Source organism: Ursus maritimus, unplaced genomic scaffold (assembly GCF_017311325.1).
Source record: "Ursus maritimus isolate PB19 unplaced genomic scaffold, ASM1731132v1 scaffold_28, whole genome shotgun sequence".
Classification (NCBI taxonomy): Eukaryota; Metazoa; Chordata; class Mammalia; order Carnivora; family Ursidae; genus Ursus; species Ursus maritimus.
Window position 1 is genome coordinate 24018638 of NW_024425341.1, and position 17408 is coordinate 24036045.

General features: G+C 37.2%; 1 protein-coding gene across 1 annotated transcript in view; it reads left to right on the forward strand.

The window, feature by feature from the left end:
• Positions 1–17408, forward strand: part of CSMD1 (CUB and Sushi multiple domains 1) — a 1580412-nt gene that overhangs the window by 1437433 nt on the left and 125571 nt on the right. Inside the window, exons 47-49 of the mRNA XM_040643176.1 lie at positions 308–496; positions 4929–5075; positions 10070–10258. Of these exons, the coding sequence (XP_040499110.1) occupies positions 308–496; positions 4929–5075; positions 10070–10258 (525 nt within the window). The remainder of the gene's footprint in view (positions 1–307; positions 497–4928; positions 5076–10069; positions 10259–17408) is intronic.

A 17408-nucleotide genomic window follows, 5' to 3' on the forward strand; every position in this document is an offset into this window, starting at 1 on the left:
ATCTATCTATCTATCTATCTATCTATCTATCTATCTATCTAATCTAGTCACCCTATATACCAACACATATATTATATATGTATATAATTCTCATTTAAGTTATAGGGTGGTATTAAAATGTGACTCATTATTATTTAGCGCTGTTCTGCTGGGTTTGTACCCTGTATTAAATTTGGTCATGGCTCAGTAGGATTGTTCCCCCTCCACTGCCATGGGCTTATAAATACAGGAATAGGAATAGAAACTCTCCTATGGAAGTCAGGTTCATTTTGTTAAGGAAGACTTTTACCGGTGTTTTTCTCATTAGCACAATGCCCTGCAAATGAAGTCCGGACAGAATCTTCTGGAGTCATCCTCAGTCCAGGTTACCCAGGCAACTATTTTAACTCCCAGACATGCTCGTGGAGTATTAAAGTGGAACCAAACTATAATATCACCATCTTTGTGGATACATTTCAAAGTGAAAAGCAATTCGATGCACTGGAAGTGTTTGATGGTGAGTTTCATTACTCTTTTTTTTTTTTTTTTAACCTACCAGTGACCTCTCCATAGTATAATAAAAATACCATCAAGATGTTTTTGTTACACAAGGACTTTTATCTATTCGTGAGTTAAATTATATCTCCCCCAAACAGAAAATGAATTATTCTTGCATTTGTGTGGTCTCAAGAGTCTGTACAACATGAACATACTTTTGTTAATATTTCAACTTTTAAGCAATTAATATGCTAGCTATGCATTCTGAAAATGTCTTGAATTTACTTGAACCATTACTAAATTCTTTCATGTGGGAATTTAGAATAGATGAGCTCATATAGCTCTTCCTTTCTCTCTTTCTAAGTATTCTATTGATTCAGAAGATATTTTAGGAAGTTTAAGAGAGCTAAAGGTACTTTAATCAATTTAAATGATTATTTTACTAGAACTACATAAAAATAATGGCTCACAGAGATTTCTAGACGATAAATGCTACAGAAGTCTTTAATGTGCAATCTTTTAAAAAATAGTACAATGCACTTACCAAATGTTAATACTATTTTCAACTTGAGTCTTATACATTTTTACATATTTCTAACAAACTTATTAATAGAACAATGCCGTGCTTAAAAGAAGTATGTGGTTGAATTGTCAATTTGAAGTGGAGACGATGCTAATATTTTTCCTTGTATAGAAGCATTATCATAACCCAGAAAATTGGACCAAGATACAAATATGGCTGTATATAATAATAAGGCTTTTGCATGTTTTGATGGATTGTCATTGAGTTCAGTAAAATAACAATCAACTCAATAAAAAAAAATTACTGTAATTGATTCTGTGTGTGTCTCTATGCCTTCTACTTCCTTGGTGAATCATAATAGTCAAGTTGTTCATATGGATAGACACCACATGAATCAATTTATGTATTTCCTAAGATGACGAGCTACTAAATTGGAAATTAAGCTCACACTTAGATACATAGACACAGAGGGATGAGGAGCAATATTTTCATGTTTAGAGGTTTTTTTGAGTGTATGTTAAAGCAGGCATGGGCCGTTGAAGACTTTTTCTGTAGTCTTTAGGATGGAAAGCAGCAATTTATTAGCCAAGTACAAAAACAGGATTCTTAGGTCAATGAGGAATCAGGTAAACATGATTCTGAGGTCAATTAGATGACATACAAAACTAAAGTAGGTGAGCAGCCCACTTCTGGGGCTGCGTGTGTGCGTGTGTGTGTGTGTGTGTGTGTGTGTGTGTACATATTCTTATATACTCTATGTAATTAAATATATTTACACAATTACTGTAAATGTATTCATGTTCCCTTGTTTCACTTTAGTCGGATTGGAATTTAGCTGACAGTGTTTCTCGCTTGCAATTACAGGAGCAAATTTATTACCAATATTTAGTCTGAAGTGCTTACAGTTTGATCTCCCCAAAATATGGGTGGATCATACCCATTACAAACCACAATGTAGATAGTAGAGATAATATCAAAGCCCTTGCTGTTAAAATGATCAGAGATCCATGTTTGGCTTTGTGCTAGTCTCAAAGATTTGTCTATAAAATGAAAGGGCACAGTTTTATATGAATATTTTATTAAGTGTTAGCATGTTTGTTGCATTAAGTGTCATGTTTATCACACCTCTCTCTCTGTCTTCTGTAAGATAGTGGTTCTTTTATAGCTCATGAGTTGCCAAAAACCATGTTGAAAATATTGATTTTGAACTTTATTATCCCAGGAGTATATTCCTGTCTGTAGCTCCAATAGTGGCTGTTCCTTGATTAAAAAAAGAAATAAACAAAAAGAATGAATCATTATCGACCTCAATTGAGAAAGGTGTCAACATGAAGACTGTGGTGTTCACTCGTACAATACTTAATAGTTTCCACAGTGGTGGTAGAAACAGCTACTCTCTGTTATGGCTCTGCAGTCTTCTACGCGGGCAGAATTGGATGTGTATTTTTAAAGAAGAGTCCTTGAGGAAGCTTGTTGCATGTTAGGCAAAAAGAACAGATGAAAAGTGATGAAGAATTCATTGCTGGAATAAGAATACCTGAAGCTTTACTCTTGAGTGCTGTCATGAAAGTGACATTTTAAAACTTCATAAGCGCAGGTTAATTTCCCGGCGGTATTTTATTTTAGAATATATATCATTTTTATTTTATTTTATTTATTTGACAGAGATAGAGACAGCCAGCAAGAGAGGGAACACAAGCAGGGGGAGTAGGAGAGGAAGAAGCAGGCTCATAGCGGAGGAGCCTGATGTGGGGCTCGATCCCATAACGCCGGGATCACGCCCTGAGCCGAAGGCAGATGCTTAACAACTGAGCCATCCAGGCGCCCCAAGAATATATATCATTTCCTTAGACAACTACAACAATGAGAAAACCAGCAGCCAAAACACAAAGTCTTTAATTATAAAATGCAGTCATCCTTTTATGGGGCATCTTCTAGGAAACTGAGAAGTAGCATTTCATCTGGTCCTACTTTGCTCTAGCAAAACAGAACATTGCCTGGATCATTTCTAACATATTAGTTTTTGTATTTGATGACTAGGGCTGCCGTCCCAAAGTGCCAACATGGGGGACAACATTTCAACAACGGAAATGTATTTCCTCCCAGTCCTGGAGGCAGGAAGTCCAGCTTGCAGGTGTGGGCAGGGCTGTTTTCTCCAAGGTCTCATCTCTCCTCATGTCCTCACGTGGACACCCCTCAGTGTGTGTCTGTGTCCTGATCTCTTCTTTGTGCAAGGATTCAAGTCTTACTGGATTAGGGCTTATTCCAGGGTCCTCACTTAACTTTAATTATCTCTTTAAAGACCTTATCTCCAAATACAATCACATTCTGACGTACTGGCAGGTATGACTTCCCTATATATATTTGCAGTAACACAATTCCATGCTGTTTGTTTGTTTGTTGAAAAAATAATTTTAACTGCTCTGATTGGGATTACTTAATAAGTGAAGTTGCGGTTTCTCAGTCCCTTTGCATGAATACAAATCCTACAAACGGACTCTCAAAGCGAGTCCCTTAAGCTGATAAGATGTGCAGTGCATCTAGCAGTGAGGACCGCATTCTCCCACCTGTAATGTGCTTCCCTGGAGGGAGCTGCATGATGTAGAAAAGCCACAAAGCTGTCAGACTATGAGGTGACGTGAGTTCACCAGGAGAGTGGTGTTGTAGATGACACCCAGGAAGTGGGAATACGGCTTTTGTATTCAAGAAGGCAGTTCCTCTCAGGAAGGGACATCAAGTCATGGCGGCGAGAGTCATGTTAGTAGACGGTACGCTGCACCCGCTTCTATTACTCTCTATTAGATACTGACTTTGTGTCTTGAGTTTTTAAGAACTTCAAATGTACCAAGAGGTGAAAAATGTTTAAAATACAGATGTGGACTCATTACTTGATGTGATGAATTTTAGGATTTGGCCAAAATTACCTTAGGCTCTGCTTTTTTAAAGAAGCAAGGAGTACAGAGACATTTGGAGGCTGCACTCATATCCAGTACTGTGGGACCTTTTCTAGAAGGAAATAGTACTGAAGGGGATGGGTGTTAGTGGGTCCTGCTGGCTCACGTTTTATGGTTCCTTCTCTATCTCTGTCTGTCCATGTATCTATCTGTCTCTCTATCTCTCTATCATGTAACTATGTGCCTCTATTTATATCATGTCATCATATCCTACCTATCTACATACATGCACACACAGACACATAATTTATATATGGCACACTTTTAAAGTTTTACACAATTGCTATCATATTTATCTGCAGTTAGATTTCTTCGGTCATCAATATGCTGTTTTAAGAGTCATCTATGCCAATAAGTGTGTATCTAGTTAATTAATTTTAAATGTGTATAGAATTCCTTTTCATGGCACTTTCCATTCTTTTCGAAAATGCCAAAGTACTAGTTAGGATGTAGGTTTTGCAGTACCAAAGCAATGCTGGAGCAAACATTTGGCTACAGGAGTAACACTAGCCCACATGTGCTGGAATTTATAGAAATATAGAAATATAATGAAACCCTCAGTTGTACTAGATATTACCGAATTGCTCTCCAAAGTGATTATACTAATTCGTCCTTCTACCAGTATCACATGAAAGTCTGTATTTCCCCATATACTTAGAATATTGTCCATACTAATGATGATAAAAATTAATTTCATTTATTTTAATTGTTCCTATTTTATAATAAGGTTCATATGATCTATGTATTATATGTTAATAATGTGACATTATTTTGATTGACTATTGTGTTTTGTTTGTTTTTTAATTAGGGAATATATTTGTTGCTTTATTCATTTAGAACTCTCTGTCTACTTTGGAAATAAATATCTATTTTGCATTTAGACTCCTAAACGTAATAAAAAGCTAAAAATAGTCTGCATTTTGTAGGCGGTAGGTCATATCTGAACTGTTTTTTTGTTTTTCTGTTTTATTTAGGTTCTTCTGGTCAGAGTCCTCTGTTAGTGGTCTTAAGTGGGAACCACACTGAACAATCAAATTTTACAAGCAAGAGCAATCAGTTATATCTCCGCTGGTCCACTGATCATGCAACCAGTAAAAAAGGATTCAAGATTCGCTATACAGGTTAGTAAGTGACGTTTAAATTTGGCATAAAAGCATTTTTAATACAAGTGATCTGCAGTAAATAAAAAAAAATTGAGATAGAGATTTGTAATGTAAACCCATTTTCCAAAGATGAGCAATTAACTCACATAGAAATAACATGATGGGAAATTACTCTGAGTGAGAGATCTCTAAACAATAGTAGGGAAAAGAGCTATTTGTTGATTAATATTTTAATAATTGTTGCTAGAATCATAAAACTTTGAATTGACTTAGAGAAAACAAAGGCATTTCCTCTAAAAGATAAAGTGATATAAACTAATTTTAAAGTAGGTTTAAATGTTAAGGGAACAAACAGGAAGAGCTATTCATAATGCTATTAGTTTTATAAGTGATAATCTCTTACTATTAACAGTATGTCTTTTTATTAATTATCTGTATGCCTCTTCATATTTGCAGACTATGTGTATATACACACACACACATATGTACACATACAAAATTAATTAATACATGTGTTTATATATATATATATATATATATATATATTCTCATAGACATTTAAACCATTTTGTCCTTTTCCTGTGTATTTTAATTATTCTCTGCCAGTGCTATTTATATTAATTAAATCAGTCAATATATTTATGTACTTTACATCCTGTGTACATTTGTCATATGAACTGACCCACACCTAATGTTTATACTGTCCTACAGAAACAGTAGACAATTTAAATTCCTCATATATTTTAATTACTAAGAAAAAAATCTACACTTTTCTCAGTATCTCATTCAATGACATCCCATGGGGATAACTGAGATAGGTTTCCCTAAGGAAGATGCTCACTGGCTACATTTAATTGAGGAGTGGCTTACTCGAGGACTGAATTCTATGTCGGTGTTTTATTTGGTCAGTGGTGAGGAACATCCTGAAGGGGAACAGTAAAAAGGCATAGTAGTTTTAAGAACTCCCTCTCGTTGGTAGACATCGTGAAATATTAAAAAGTATACACAACTAATGAATCATCAAACTTTACATCAGAAACCAGGGATGTACTGTATGGTGACTAACATAATATAATAAAAAAAACATTAAAAAATAAATAAAGGCAGGTAATCAGAAGGGGGAATGAAGCATGAGAGACTGTGGACTCTGGGAAACAAACTGAGGGCTTCAGAGGGGAGCGGGGTGGGGGAATGGGATAGACTGGTGATGGGTAGTAAGGAGCGCACGTATTGCCTGGTGCACTGGGTGTTATGCGCAAGTAATGAATCATCGAACTTTACATCAAAAGCCAGAGATGTACTGTATGGTGACTAACATAATATAATTAAAAAATTATTATTAAAAAAATAAAACAACATTAAACACCAAAAAAAAAAAGTATCAAGGTTTGAAAAGGCTCTAGATGTGCAGACAGTGATCATGAAATTCAGTCATTCTTTCTTGATAAAGTTTAATAAAATACACCTGGACCTTCGTGTCTCTCCCCTCCTCTCAAAGTAGTTATTCAACATGCTTATTGACAGAGAGCTCACAATTGAAATTATTTCCATTAGACTGAGCTAGGTGAGTATTAGGGCAATGATTGGATTTGTGTTCATCATGTTCCTTGTTTTGAAAAATAAATATTAAGACCTTTAGCATGTTTGAATTGATTTCCAATGTGCAAAAATGGACATTGCAGGGGAAATCACGGTGAACCCAATCTATCTTCTATCTGCGGTAAATTACTTAGTAACCTGGTGATATGATTATACCCTGAATTTTGTCTTTCGAAGGCTATTGTAATTCATTATAGAACAAGAAGATTCTCTTTGTTAAACTGTGTTGGGAGAGTAGGAAATTGGAGAATTTCAGGGAAGGCTATAAATTTTTGTTTTGTCGGTGGATACCTCTATTTTTTAACAGATTTTCATTTAAAATTCGGTGATTCAGTGACCTCTGCTAGGAGTTCATCACCAGTGGTTTTAGGGCAGGGATAGATGAACGTGTTTCTGATATGTAACAGTGTGGGTGAGGGAGCTCTAGCCTATCATATGACCACACGGTGTATCTTGCACCTCTGTTTGTCCCACATACATTATGCAATACTGGTCATCCTGACATAGGTTTGATATAATTGATCAACAAAATTTGAAACTGAAAGCTAAAAAGACAAAGCAAGAGCTGTCCAAAGGGTTCTAGTCAATGCAATGAACTGTGCTAAGTGTATTCAGAGTTAATAATGGTCCTTTGATACTAAATGAAGCATGTGAGCTTCTGTACTGGAACAGTTAAAGATGTAGATTGGTCAGACATACATCCAGAAATTCCAGAATCTCTAACTTGCCCGGTCTTCTCCCCTAGTGGATGCCTCCCCCTGCGTTTCCAGGGCACTACCAGCAGCGTTTGAGGATTGGGCATTGGTCCTCTTATTTCTTACCATAGTCACGAATCAACCAGGGGGGACTGACTGCTTTCCCTTTTGTTCTCAGAGCTCTATTTTCCCCTCTGGGCCCCTCCGTATCTCATTCTAGGTGAGTCAGGAAAGAAGAGGTGTCTTGATAAGCCTGGTGATAGGAAAAAAATATATATAGTAAATCGGAGAGAAAATGGACAGTTATCAGACTACAGGGTTGGAAAATCCTGCACATTATATCCCTTAACAGAGTAAGCTATGACAAAAATTATGCTTGACATGCAATGAATTATGTGGTCTCTCTGTCCCTCTAGGGCTGTTTCAGACTTAATTATCTCTCCCTTTAGAACAAGATCTACAGTCTGCTCCTTCTTCCTATAAATTATCTTTCTGTTTTGTTTTGTTTTTGCAGTTGGTAGCCAAGGTGCCTGATTATACTCATTCCTTTCCTAAAATAAATATTTTCCTTCATTCAAAACTTATAAAATTTGGTCTAGAACAAGTACATTAAAAAAATGGCATGGCCAACGGGGCAGTGAATCAAAAGTTTCTCGCAATAGTTAGTGAAATTAAACTTAAGAAAAATCACTCCATTAAAAAAAAATGAAATGGTGTTTGAGAAGATCATCCAGCTGAGAATATTCTCTGAGGATTCTTCTCACAGGAGCATGGTTGACAACCGAGGCCAGACACACAGACGTTGCTTCTGGGCATTGCTATGATATGGAACCTTCGAAAAGTTTCTTCTGAATTTATTTCTAAGGAGAGGTTCAACATTAAGCATTCAGACTTGTATGTGTGTTCTTTGTCTATGGAACCCCCATGGGGAGGTAGTACATTTAAACCTCTTCTTTCAAAAGGAAACACACATTTCTAGTCCTTCACAACTTTATTTTATTGTTTTAATTTATCTGAAGGGAGTTCATAGGATCATTTGCTGCAGTGACACTGGCCTTGTAAGAATAAAATGAGTTTCTTTCTCTAAATGTGTAAATAAGATCCAGAGCCTTTAGCTATAGGAATGTTGTGTTCTGTGTAGGCAAGACTGTGTGATTATAACAAATGCCTGTCTTCAATTTTAAAAAGTTCCTACAGAGGCAATGATTAAAGCTATTGTAAGATTTGTATTGACCTGGAATAGTGCGTTTTCTTCAGGGATTTTATTCAAATCCCATATGTTAAAAAGAAGCTTCATATCTACGTCATTGTGCAATTCACGAGACCCACTTAGCAACAGCGGCAAGGCAGAAGTTGATGACTTTAACTGCAAAATACTATATACTTCTGTTCTCCATTTTAATGATACTTTTCTTTTTTAGTACTGAGAATTGTTTTGTTTCAAATAAGGTACCCAGAGCCATACCTCACCATTTCTTATTCTGGTGGTCACTCAGCTTATTTAAGTGGGTAAGCCTGAAGGGACGAGTGAGGGAATTCCGTATGATTCTTCCATGTATTTCCTTATAATATTTTGTAGTCAGAAAGTCCAGATCTGCCTTCACATCAAGTAATAATTGCATGTTATCCAAACTTCAGAATAAGAGATTGAACCTTGGCTCTAGGCTTTTGAGATGCTTTTTGGTTTTGCTTTGTTCTGCTTTGCTTTAGACTTTATTTTTTTTCAGAGGAGTTTTAGATTCACAGTAAAATTGAGGAAAAGATACAAAATGTTCCTATGTACCCCCTGTCCCTACACAGACCAGCCTCCCCTACTGTCGACATCCCCACCAGATGGTCCATTTGTTAGAATCAGTGAACCTATGCGGATTCATCATTATCACCTGGAGTCCATGGTCTACATCAGGGTTATTCTTGGTGTCGTATATTCTGTGGGTTTGGACACATGTATAATGACATGTATCCATCATTATAGTATCACATAGAGTAGTCTCCCTGCCCTAAACATCCTCTGTGTTCCACCTGTTCATCTCTCCCTTTGACCCTTGGCAACCGCTGAAATTTTCATCATCTATATAGGGTTGCCTTTTCCAGAATGCCATATAGTTGGAATCCTACAGTTGGTAACCTTTTCAGATTGACTTCTTTCACTTAGTAATAAGCATTTAAGGTTCCTCCATTTCTTTTCATGGTTTGATGGCTCATTTCTTTTTGGTGCTGAAGAATATTCCACTGCCCAGATGGACCACTGTTTATTTGTCCATCACCTACCAAAGGCATCTTGGTTGCTTCCAAGTTTGAGCAGTTATCAATAGAGTTACGATAAACATTCATGTGCATTTTATTTTGTTTTGTTTTTGTTTTTGTTTTGTTTTGTTTTCTGGTGGACATAGATTTTTAACTCTTTGGGCAAATGCCAAGGAGTATGACTGCTGAATCAGAGTGTGAGAGGATGTTTAGTTTTATAAGAAACTGCCCCCGTCTTCTAAAGTGGTTGCACCATGTTGCATTCTCATCAGCAATGAGTCAGAATGCCTCTTGCTTCATATCCTTGCCAGCCTTTGGTGTTTGGGGATGCTTTTTAGAATCAGTTGACATATTGGTGCTGATTTCCCACTATTTAAACAATAAGATATTTCATTTATATCCCTCTTACCAGGGGAAACCCAAGGGTCTCTATTTATTTATTTACGCCTGTATGTGTTTGTGTGCCCATAGCACCTTACTGCAGCTTGACCCACACTCCGAAGAACGGTGGTATTTTCAATAGGACCACGGGAGCACTTGGGAGTAAAGTGCATTATTTTTGCAAGCCTGGATATCGAATGATCGGCCACAGTAACGCAACCTGTCGACGGAATCCAGGAGGCATGTATCAGTGGGATTCTCTCACTCCCCTCTGCCAGGGTAAGAAATGTGTTTTTTTTTATCCCCAAACTTGAGTTAAATTTATTGTTCTTATTTTACTCACATATTGAGAATTACTGAAGCGGCAGAGATGGATAAAAGGTAAGGAAAAATTGAATGTGGGTTTATAGAAGTACAAATTAAACTTTCCACCGGCCATGCAAACATTTCTGACATTTACACTAGGCTTGATTTAGCTTTATAGCCTGAATTCAGAGGATGGTTGAACATTCCCTAGATGCCGGGTAGAATTATCCTAATACTTACTTGTATTTCATTTTGAAGTAAAAAATATGTTATTTGATGTAGATTCAAAAGAATTTTTCTTGACAGTTGTATTAATTAAAAAATCAACTTACTAAAACCCCCTTTAAAAAATTTAGATTAAAAACTCATTCTTTGAGCCATATGCTATTTATTTCATTTTCCTTCGGTCATTTACATCTAGGGCTTATTAAAGTTGATTTCAATATTTCATGCTTATTTGGGTATTTTATCTATCAGATGCATAAAAATCAAATTTTCAAATAAGGCATTTTAATTTTAATTGAAGGCTTTGGAGTCATGAAATTTTCATAGTTTTGCCTTGTCGAGATTTATATTCATAATAAAATATATTGGTCTTTGAAAGCTAATTATGATTTATGAATGGAGCCTCATATTGGCTTCCTTTTTGTCTCTTTTTTCATAGATTTAGATTTTCTGGTATTGCTCTCTGAGACAATAATGGGTATTTACCCCAGTGACTATATGTGTCTTTAACCATCAGAAGTTAATCAGATACTTAGCTTGCTTCATTTATGTTCCAGCTCCAGAAATTTTTCTTAAATATAAGACAAACATAAAGACCCAAAAGCTGCTTTCATTCGGAATGATGATTTTGTTCTTTAAAAGAAGAAATGATTCTCATTTTCTTTAAATGTTCTGTCTCTGTCTAGGACGTAGACTCTGTTGCTCAGAGAGCAGCCCTGGGGACAGAATGCCAATGGCAGTAATAATGACGAAACTTCAAACTGGACAGTGGGGGCGGGTGTTGAGCAGCATTGGGAGAAGTTCCCAGAATCAGGACTTCTAGAGCCCGAGTCACAAAGTAGAGCCCAGGTGGAAGGTCCTGTCAGAATAGAAGGCACTAGAAGGCAGGGGAGCAGACCTTGGTGTGATGGGAGGGACACAGGAAGAGCCACAATCCGGGCGTATGACCGTGCATCTTCCTGCTCTGGGAGGAGTTCTGAAAACCCCTACAGAGCTGGAGACATGGCTTGCTCTTCCTAGGAATAGTTGAAAGGATAAGATGAGGTCTGCAGGTGTTTTTCTCATACGTTGTGACCTCTCTGTCCTGCTCCCATTTCCTCCCTTAGCAGAACTATGTAAGGCTCAAGTAAATGACTCAGAAACAGTGCACCCAAACCCAGATCCTCGGGGAGTCTGTGCAGTTTGCGCTCAGGAATCTGAGGGAGTGGGGTGTGTGTGTGTCTGTTCTTTGCATTGAGCATAACCAGGAAGCAATGATGCTGTGGATGTGGCATGTGGGAGTCACGCCACACACTTTGCATGGAAAATTAGACTATCTCCCTTCAGATTTCTTCTGGCAGATAAACAACCTACACGATTGCATTCTCAAATGATCACGTGCTCCAGAAGCAGCATCTTCCTACAACAAACCCCCAGGGTTCAGCCGGTTTTGTTAACTATTCTGATAGCCAGGCAGTCTGAAGGATTGTGTTCTTTCTTTATAGGCTATGACTTATAAAACCTGCAGGGCACTGAAGAATCATCTAGTTCAATTTACTTATTTTCAAGTGTCTGGAACTGAAGGTCATAAAAGTTAAAGTGACTTATCAATAATCATAAATATATTGACCTAGAATCCAGACCTTCTGCCTACACTTCAGTGTTTGAATCAAATTGCTTTCTGCCAAAAGGAATTCTACTCATAAAAAATCTCGTAAGCACCAATTCTGGAGATAATCTGTATTTTCAGTATTTAAATTCATTTACCGTGGAAAAGTCTTTTGTCTTTCGGTCATGGGTATTTATAATTTGTATAAAATAGCATTTTGGTTATAGTAAGATACAGAATATTTTCATCATATGTGAGGCTATAATGTTTAAAAATAAAAACCATGGTAGAAAGTAAGCTTTCTAAAAGTCACTTAAAAGATGTGACTCAATTGCATAAGCATTTTTGTCACTTAAAAATAAAATTAAATCTTTTAAAATAAACAGAAATGACTACACAAATATGAAGGCCATTGAGAAAGTGTCCTGCAATTTTAAAGGGGTAAGCTCTATAACATATATGGGCACTTTATACCCTAAGGGTCTTTTACTCGTGATTAAAGTATCATTAGAGTCGATTCAGGTGAATTTAATATGAGATATAAATGTGTGATTGCTACAGTATTTAGTGGGGGAAATTTGATGTATTCAGCATTATTCACTTTCCTTTGTTGCTTATAGAATGTAAAACTTTTGCATAATGTAAATACCTGACTTAGAGAAAGCCATTGGCCTCAATTGACACAGTCTAGTGGAGGCTTTGTGGATTATCAGTTCCTTTCTTTTACTTTTTAATTAATTAATTAATTAATTTTTATTATGTTCAGTTAGCCACTGTATAGTACATCATTATTTTTGATGTAGTGCTCAACAATTTTTTAGTTGAGTATAACACCCAGTGCTCATGATAGCATGTGCCCTCCTTAATACCCATCACCCGGTTACCCCATTTCCCCACTCCCCTCCCTTCTGTAACCCTCAATTTGGCTCCTGGAGTCCAGAGTCTCTCACGGTTTCTCTCCCTCTCTGATTTCTTCCCATTCAGTTTTCCCTCCCTTCCCCTATGGTCCTCTGTGCTATTCCTTATGTTCCATGTGGATATGAGCGAAACCATATGATAATTGTCTTTCTCTGCTTGACTGATTTCACTTAGCATAATCCTCTCCAGTTCCATCCATGTCGATGCAAATGGTAGGCATTCATCCTTTCTGATGGCTGAGTGATATTCCATTGTATATATGGACCACATCTTCTTTATCCATTCGTCTACTGAAGGGCATCCCAGCTCCTTCTATATTTTGGCTATTGTGAACATTGCTGCTATGAACATTGGGGTGCATGTGCCCCTTCTATTCACTACATCTGTATCTTTGGGGTAAATACCTAGTAGTGCAATTGTTGGATCATAGGGTAGTTCTATTATTAACTTCTTGAAGAACCTCCATACAGTCTTCCAGAGTGGCTATACCAAGTTGCGTTCCCACCAACGGTGTAAGAGGGTTCCCCTTTCTCCACATCTTCACCAACATTTGTTGTTTCCTGCCTTGTTAAGTTTTGCCATTCTAACTGATGTAAGGTGGTATCTCATTGTGGTTTTGATTTGAATTTCCCTGATGGCAAATGATGTTGAACATTTTTTATGTGTCTGTTAGCCATTTGTATGTCTTCTTTGGAGAAGTGTCTATTCATGTCTTCTGCCCATTTCTTGACTGGATTGTTTGTTTTTTGGGTGTTGAGTTTGATAAGTTCTTTATAGATCTTGGATACCAGCCCTTTATCTGAAATGTCATTTTAGTTCCTTTCTTATATTAAATCATCTAGTCTGTGTTCTGTATCAGGCTAGGAGGATTCCCCTATCACTTCAAAAGTCTGTTGAGTGTTTGTATGTGCTCAGATGTAAGGAAACAAAATGAATGAGACCTGTTTCCTCCCTTCAAGAGAATCACCACCTAACCATGAAAAAAGATTTATGAATTATGACAATAAGCATCATGGATATCATGACCGAATTTATATATATCATTAGTTAAACAGCGTCATCCTTCAGGTACATATGGAACTCTTCTTAGATGAATGTCTCTAAAAAAATAGGATCAGAGAAAACTTATCAAAAATTGTAATATCAAAAAGATTCTTTAAGCTAAATTTGAAAACATTTAAAAAATTAGGCAGGATTATCATATATTTTTTGTGATTTTCCCTCAGTGTTTAAATACAGATTTTAAGGGAAACCTATTTTCTTTTTGGTTGTTGGTATCTTTATTATAATTTAAATTTACAGTGGAAGATATATTCTATTTAGAAAAATATTCAATTTCAGTTTTAAGATAATTGAGGATAATTTCAAGTTTTTTTCATACTAGTATTGTTGTCCAAAGAGAGTTAATATATAGAGATGGATTATCACCATCTGACAGCACCATGCTGACAGTTTGTAATTGTAGATCAAGAAATTAAAGATCAGGTGAGTGCCTTCTTTAAAATGCTCTGCATTCTATAAAGGAAAACAACTTGCAACAATGTCATACTATATATATATATATTTATATATATATATATATACACAATGTCATACTATATATATATATATATATATATATATATATATATGCATATAACATTACACTGTTCCCACTCCAGCCAGCACACAAGTCTTTCAGGATTTTATTTTTTCCCCTGAGATATGGTTTTTACATTAGAAAACTGAGAAATGAGAATTTCCGTGCAGCACTTTTAACTGAGTAAAGGTACAAGTTTTTACCTCCAAAACCTATGGAACTTTCAAACACACTGTCACAAGTTGAAGCTCCTATGGGTTCTGTGCTTATGGAGAGGGTGTATGCTGTACAATTCTTGACGTATTTGTTTTCACATAGAGGCAAAGTGATGTTAATCGTGACTATGTTTGTAGAGCAGGGTCCTAGTTGTAGATGTAAACCCTAATGCAAGGGTTACGGACCATACATCTACTTGGATTTCAACCACACTTCCCTCTGAATTAGGCACGGCAGGTACCAAGACATATTCCCACCCCTTAAATCTCTGAAGGTCCAGCGGGAGAGACAGATTTAGGAGTCAGTAAATACAGCTCGCTGTGACATTCCGCGAGAGTAGATACACATTAAGTAGAGGTAGCAGAGAAGGTCAGGGATATTTTCGCCATCATCGAACACCTGGGCTGGAATTTGCCGGGAGGGGAAGGAGTGATGAAAGATGGGCTTGGAGCAGTAGACAAGGGCTCCTCATGGGAGACCTTAACTGTAAGTTTATATAAAAGCTTTCGCCTCCTGTCCTGTGGTTGATGCCAGTGTATTGAAGAGCTATGGGCTATGATCGTACCTTACATTTTAGAAAAATCTTTAGCGGCATGGCCGATGGTCGGACAGAGTCTTGTCTGGAACACCAGGGTACTTAGAAGCTTGGGAAAGTGTGCGGGAGCAGTGGTAGCGTCCTTGAAAATACGGTGGACACGGGTTTGTGCACACTTTTATGAAATCACGTCAAAAGGCTTTATGATCACATGTAAAGGGTTAGTACGGGAATGCGGTCAGTGAGGACATGCACTTTAGTTTCCCTTGCTGGCAGGATTATGGGATGGCTCTCTGCATGTTGGCTCCAGGAGGGGCAGAGACTCCTGGGGCCGGTCTGACGTGCTGCCTTCCAGGTCGCCGTGGGCAGGCTGTGTCCATCAGACATTGGTGCTCAGAGAAGTCAGAGGGTCAGACTTATCAGTAAGGGCGCTGCTGTTGAATTCGTTCAAGATATTGGGAACATCGTTATTTGTTTTTCATGAGAGGAGATATAACTTTGTAGGGTCTGTAAGGACCAAATCAAATGAATAAAATTATGATAAAAAATGTGTGTGCTGGGATAAATTTCAAATTTGATGGCTCCACCACAGAGCAGGGACTATCTGAGATATTTGACAGGAGAGCACATATAGTCCAAAACAGTCAATAAATAAATCCTGTAGTCCATCTTCTCAAAGGTCTTGGAGATAATTGGGAATTTCATTACTGATGCAAGTGTTGAAATATTTTAAGACTTTTGCCAAACTCAGAGATCACTGTAGTTATTATAATTATTTTTATTTGAAAACAGAGGATTTGAAAACTGGACTGAACGAATGAATGAATGAAAAAATAAATAAACACATTTTTCTTGGTGGCCCTGGCAGCCTAATACTTAATATGTATTTGATATGTATTTAATATTTCAACATACTATGTAAGATTTCAATGATTAATTCTTGAGCTGTGATTATATGTTTCCTCAGTGATTTGAAACCCTTTGTTTTAATCTTACAGAAGAACAAATACAATTTAGCTCTTTTCTAACTTCATTAGGGTATCAGTTTCTTTTTTTTTAATTGTCTATAATAATACTTTGATATGTGTACTGAAAATAGAAGACTTGCGTTTTAACAGATAAGCAAGGTCAAAACCTGGAGTTGAGGTCATTTGCCTTGTAGGTCCCCGGCTGCTGAGCCCACACACTGTATCTGTCTCTGGTCCCCAGGACACCCAGCCAGACCACCCAGTCATCTAAAGCATTTGGTAAATATTTAAAAGCAAGAACTCCATAACTCCATGACCTTATAAGATATGTATTTGAGAATGATTTATTCTTTTCCTTTAAAAATGGTCATCGTCCTCTGCCAGACTCTACGTTTTCTCTTGTTTTCATTGACTTTTTGCCCGTGGCATGTTAGAAGCACAGGATTTTGAGAGAAAATCATCCCTGATGGTAAGGGGCCCCCATCTCTCTAAACCTGTTTCCTGCGATGTGGAGCAGGCATTTCGATGCCTCGCTCTCGGATTGGGGGGAGGATTGAAGTAACTTAGAATAAATCTTCAAAACATAACGTTAGCGCTTACCGTTGGGTCTGGAGGAGGATTTGGGAGACCTCCTCCACACTTAGCCAGGATCCTGTGGCTCCCAAGAGGCAGAGCTAATGTCAGGACTCTGGATGACCTGTTCCCACAGCAAGGCTTTTTCCAAGACAACAGGATGGCTTGTAATTAGCATTTAGAAAGTTCTGGGCAGGATTAAACAAACAGTAGGGATCATCTGTGAGTGACAAAATGTAGGAGGAGACATGTAGTTACTGGTTTCAGGGAACTTCAGGTTGTTTTTCTCCCTTTGCTTGACCTTTTAAATTATTTTTCTCAGAAACCTGTATTGGTTCGTATCCTCCCCGATAAAGCCAGGCATATCTTCTGTCCTTCAGGCTTCATTTCCTGCCTTAAAGCAAGAAAACTCTGCCAAGCAGCTGTTTCCATTATCAATACACTGATCTCATTCATCTTGAAGAGAAGCCTGAATTAGAACTGAAATTTTCTGTATTATCTCAAAGACCCAGGTAAACTAG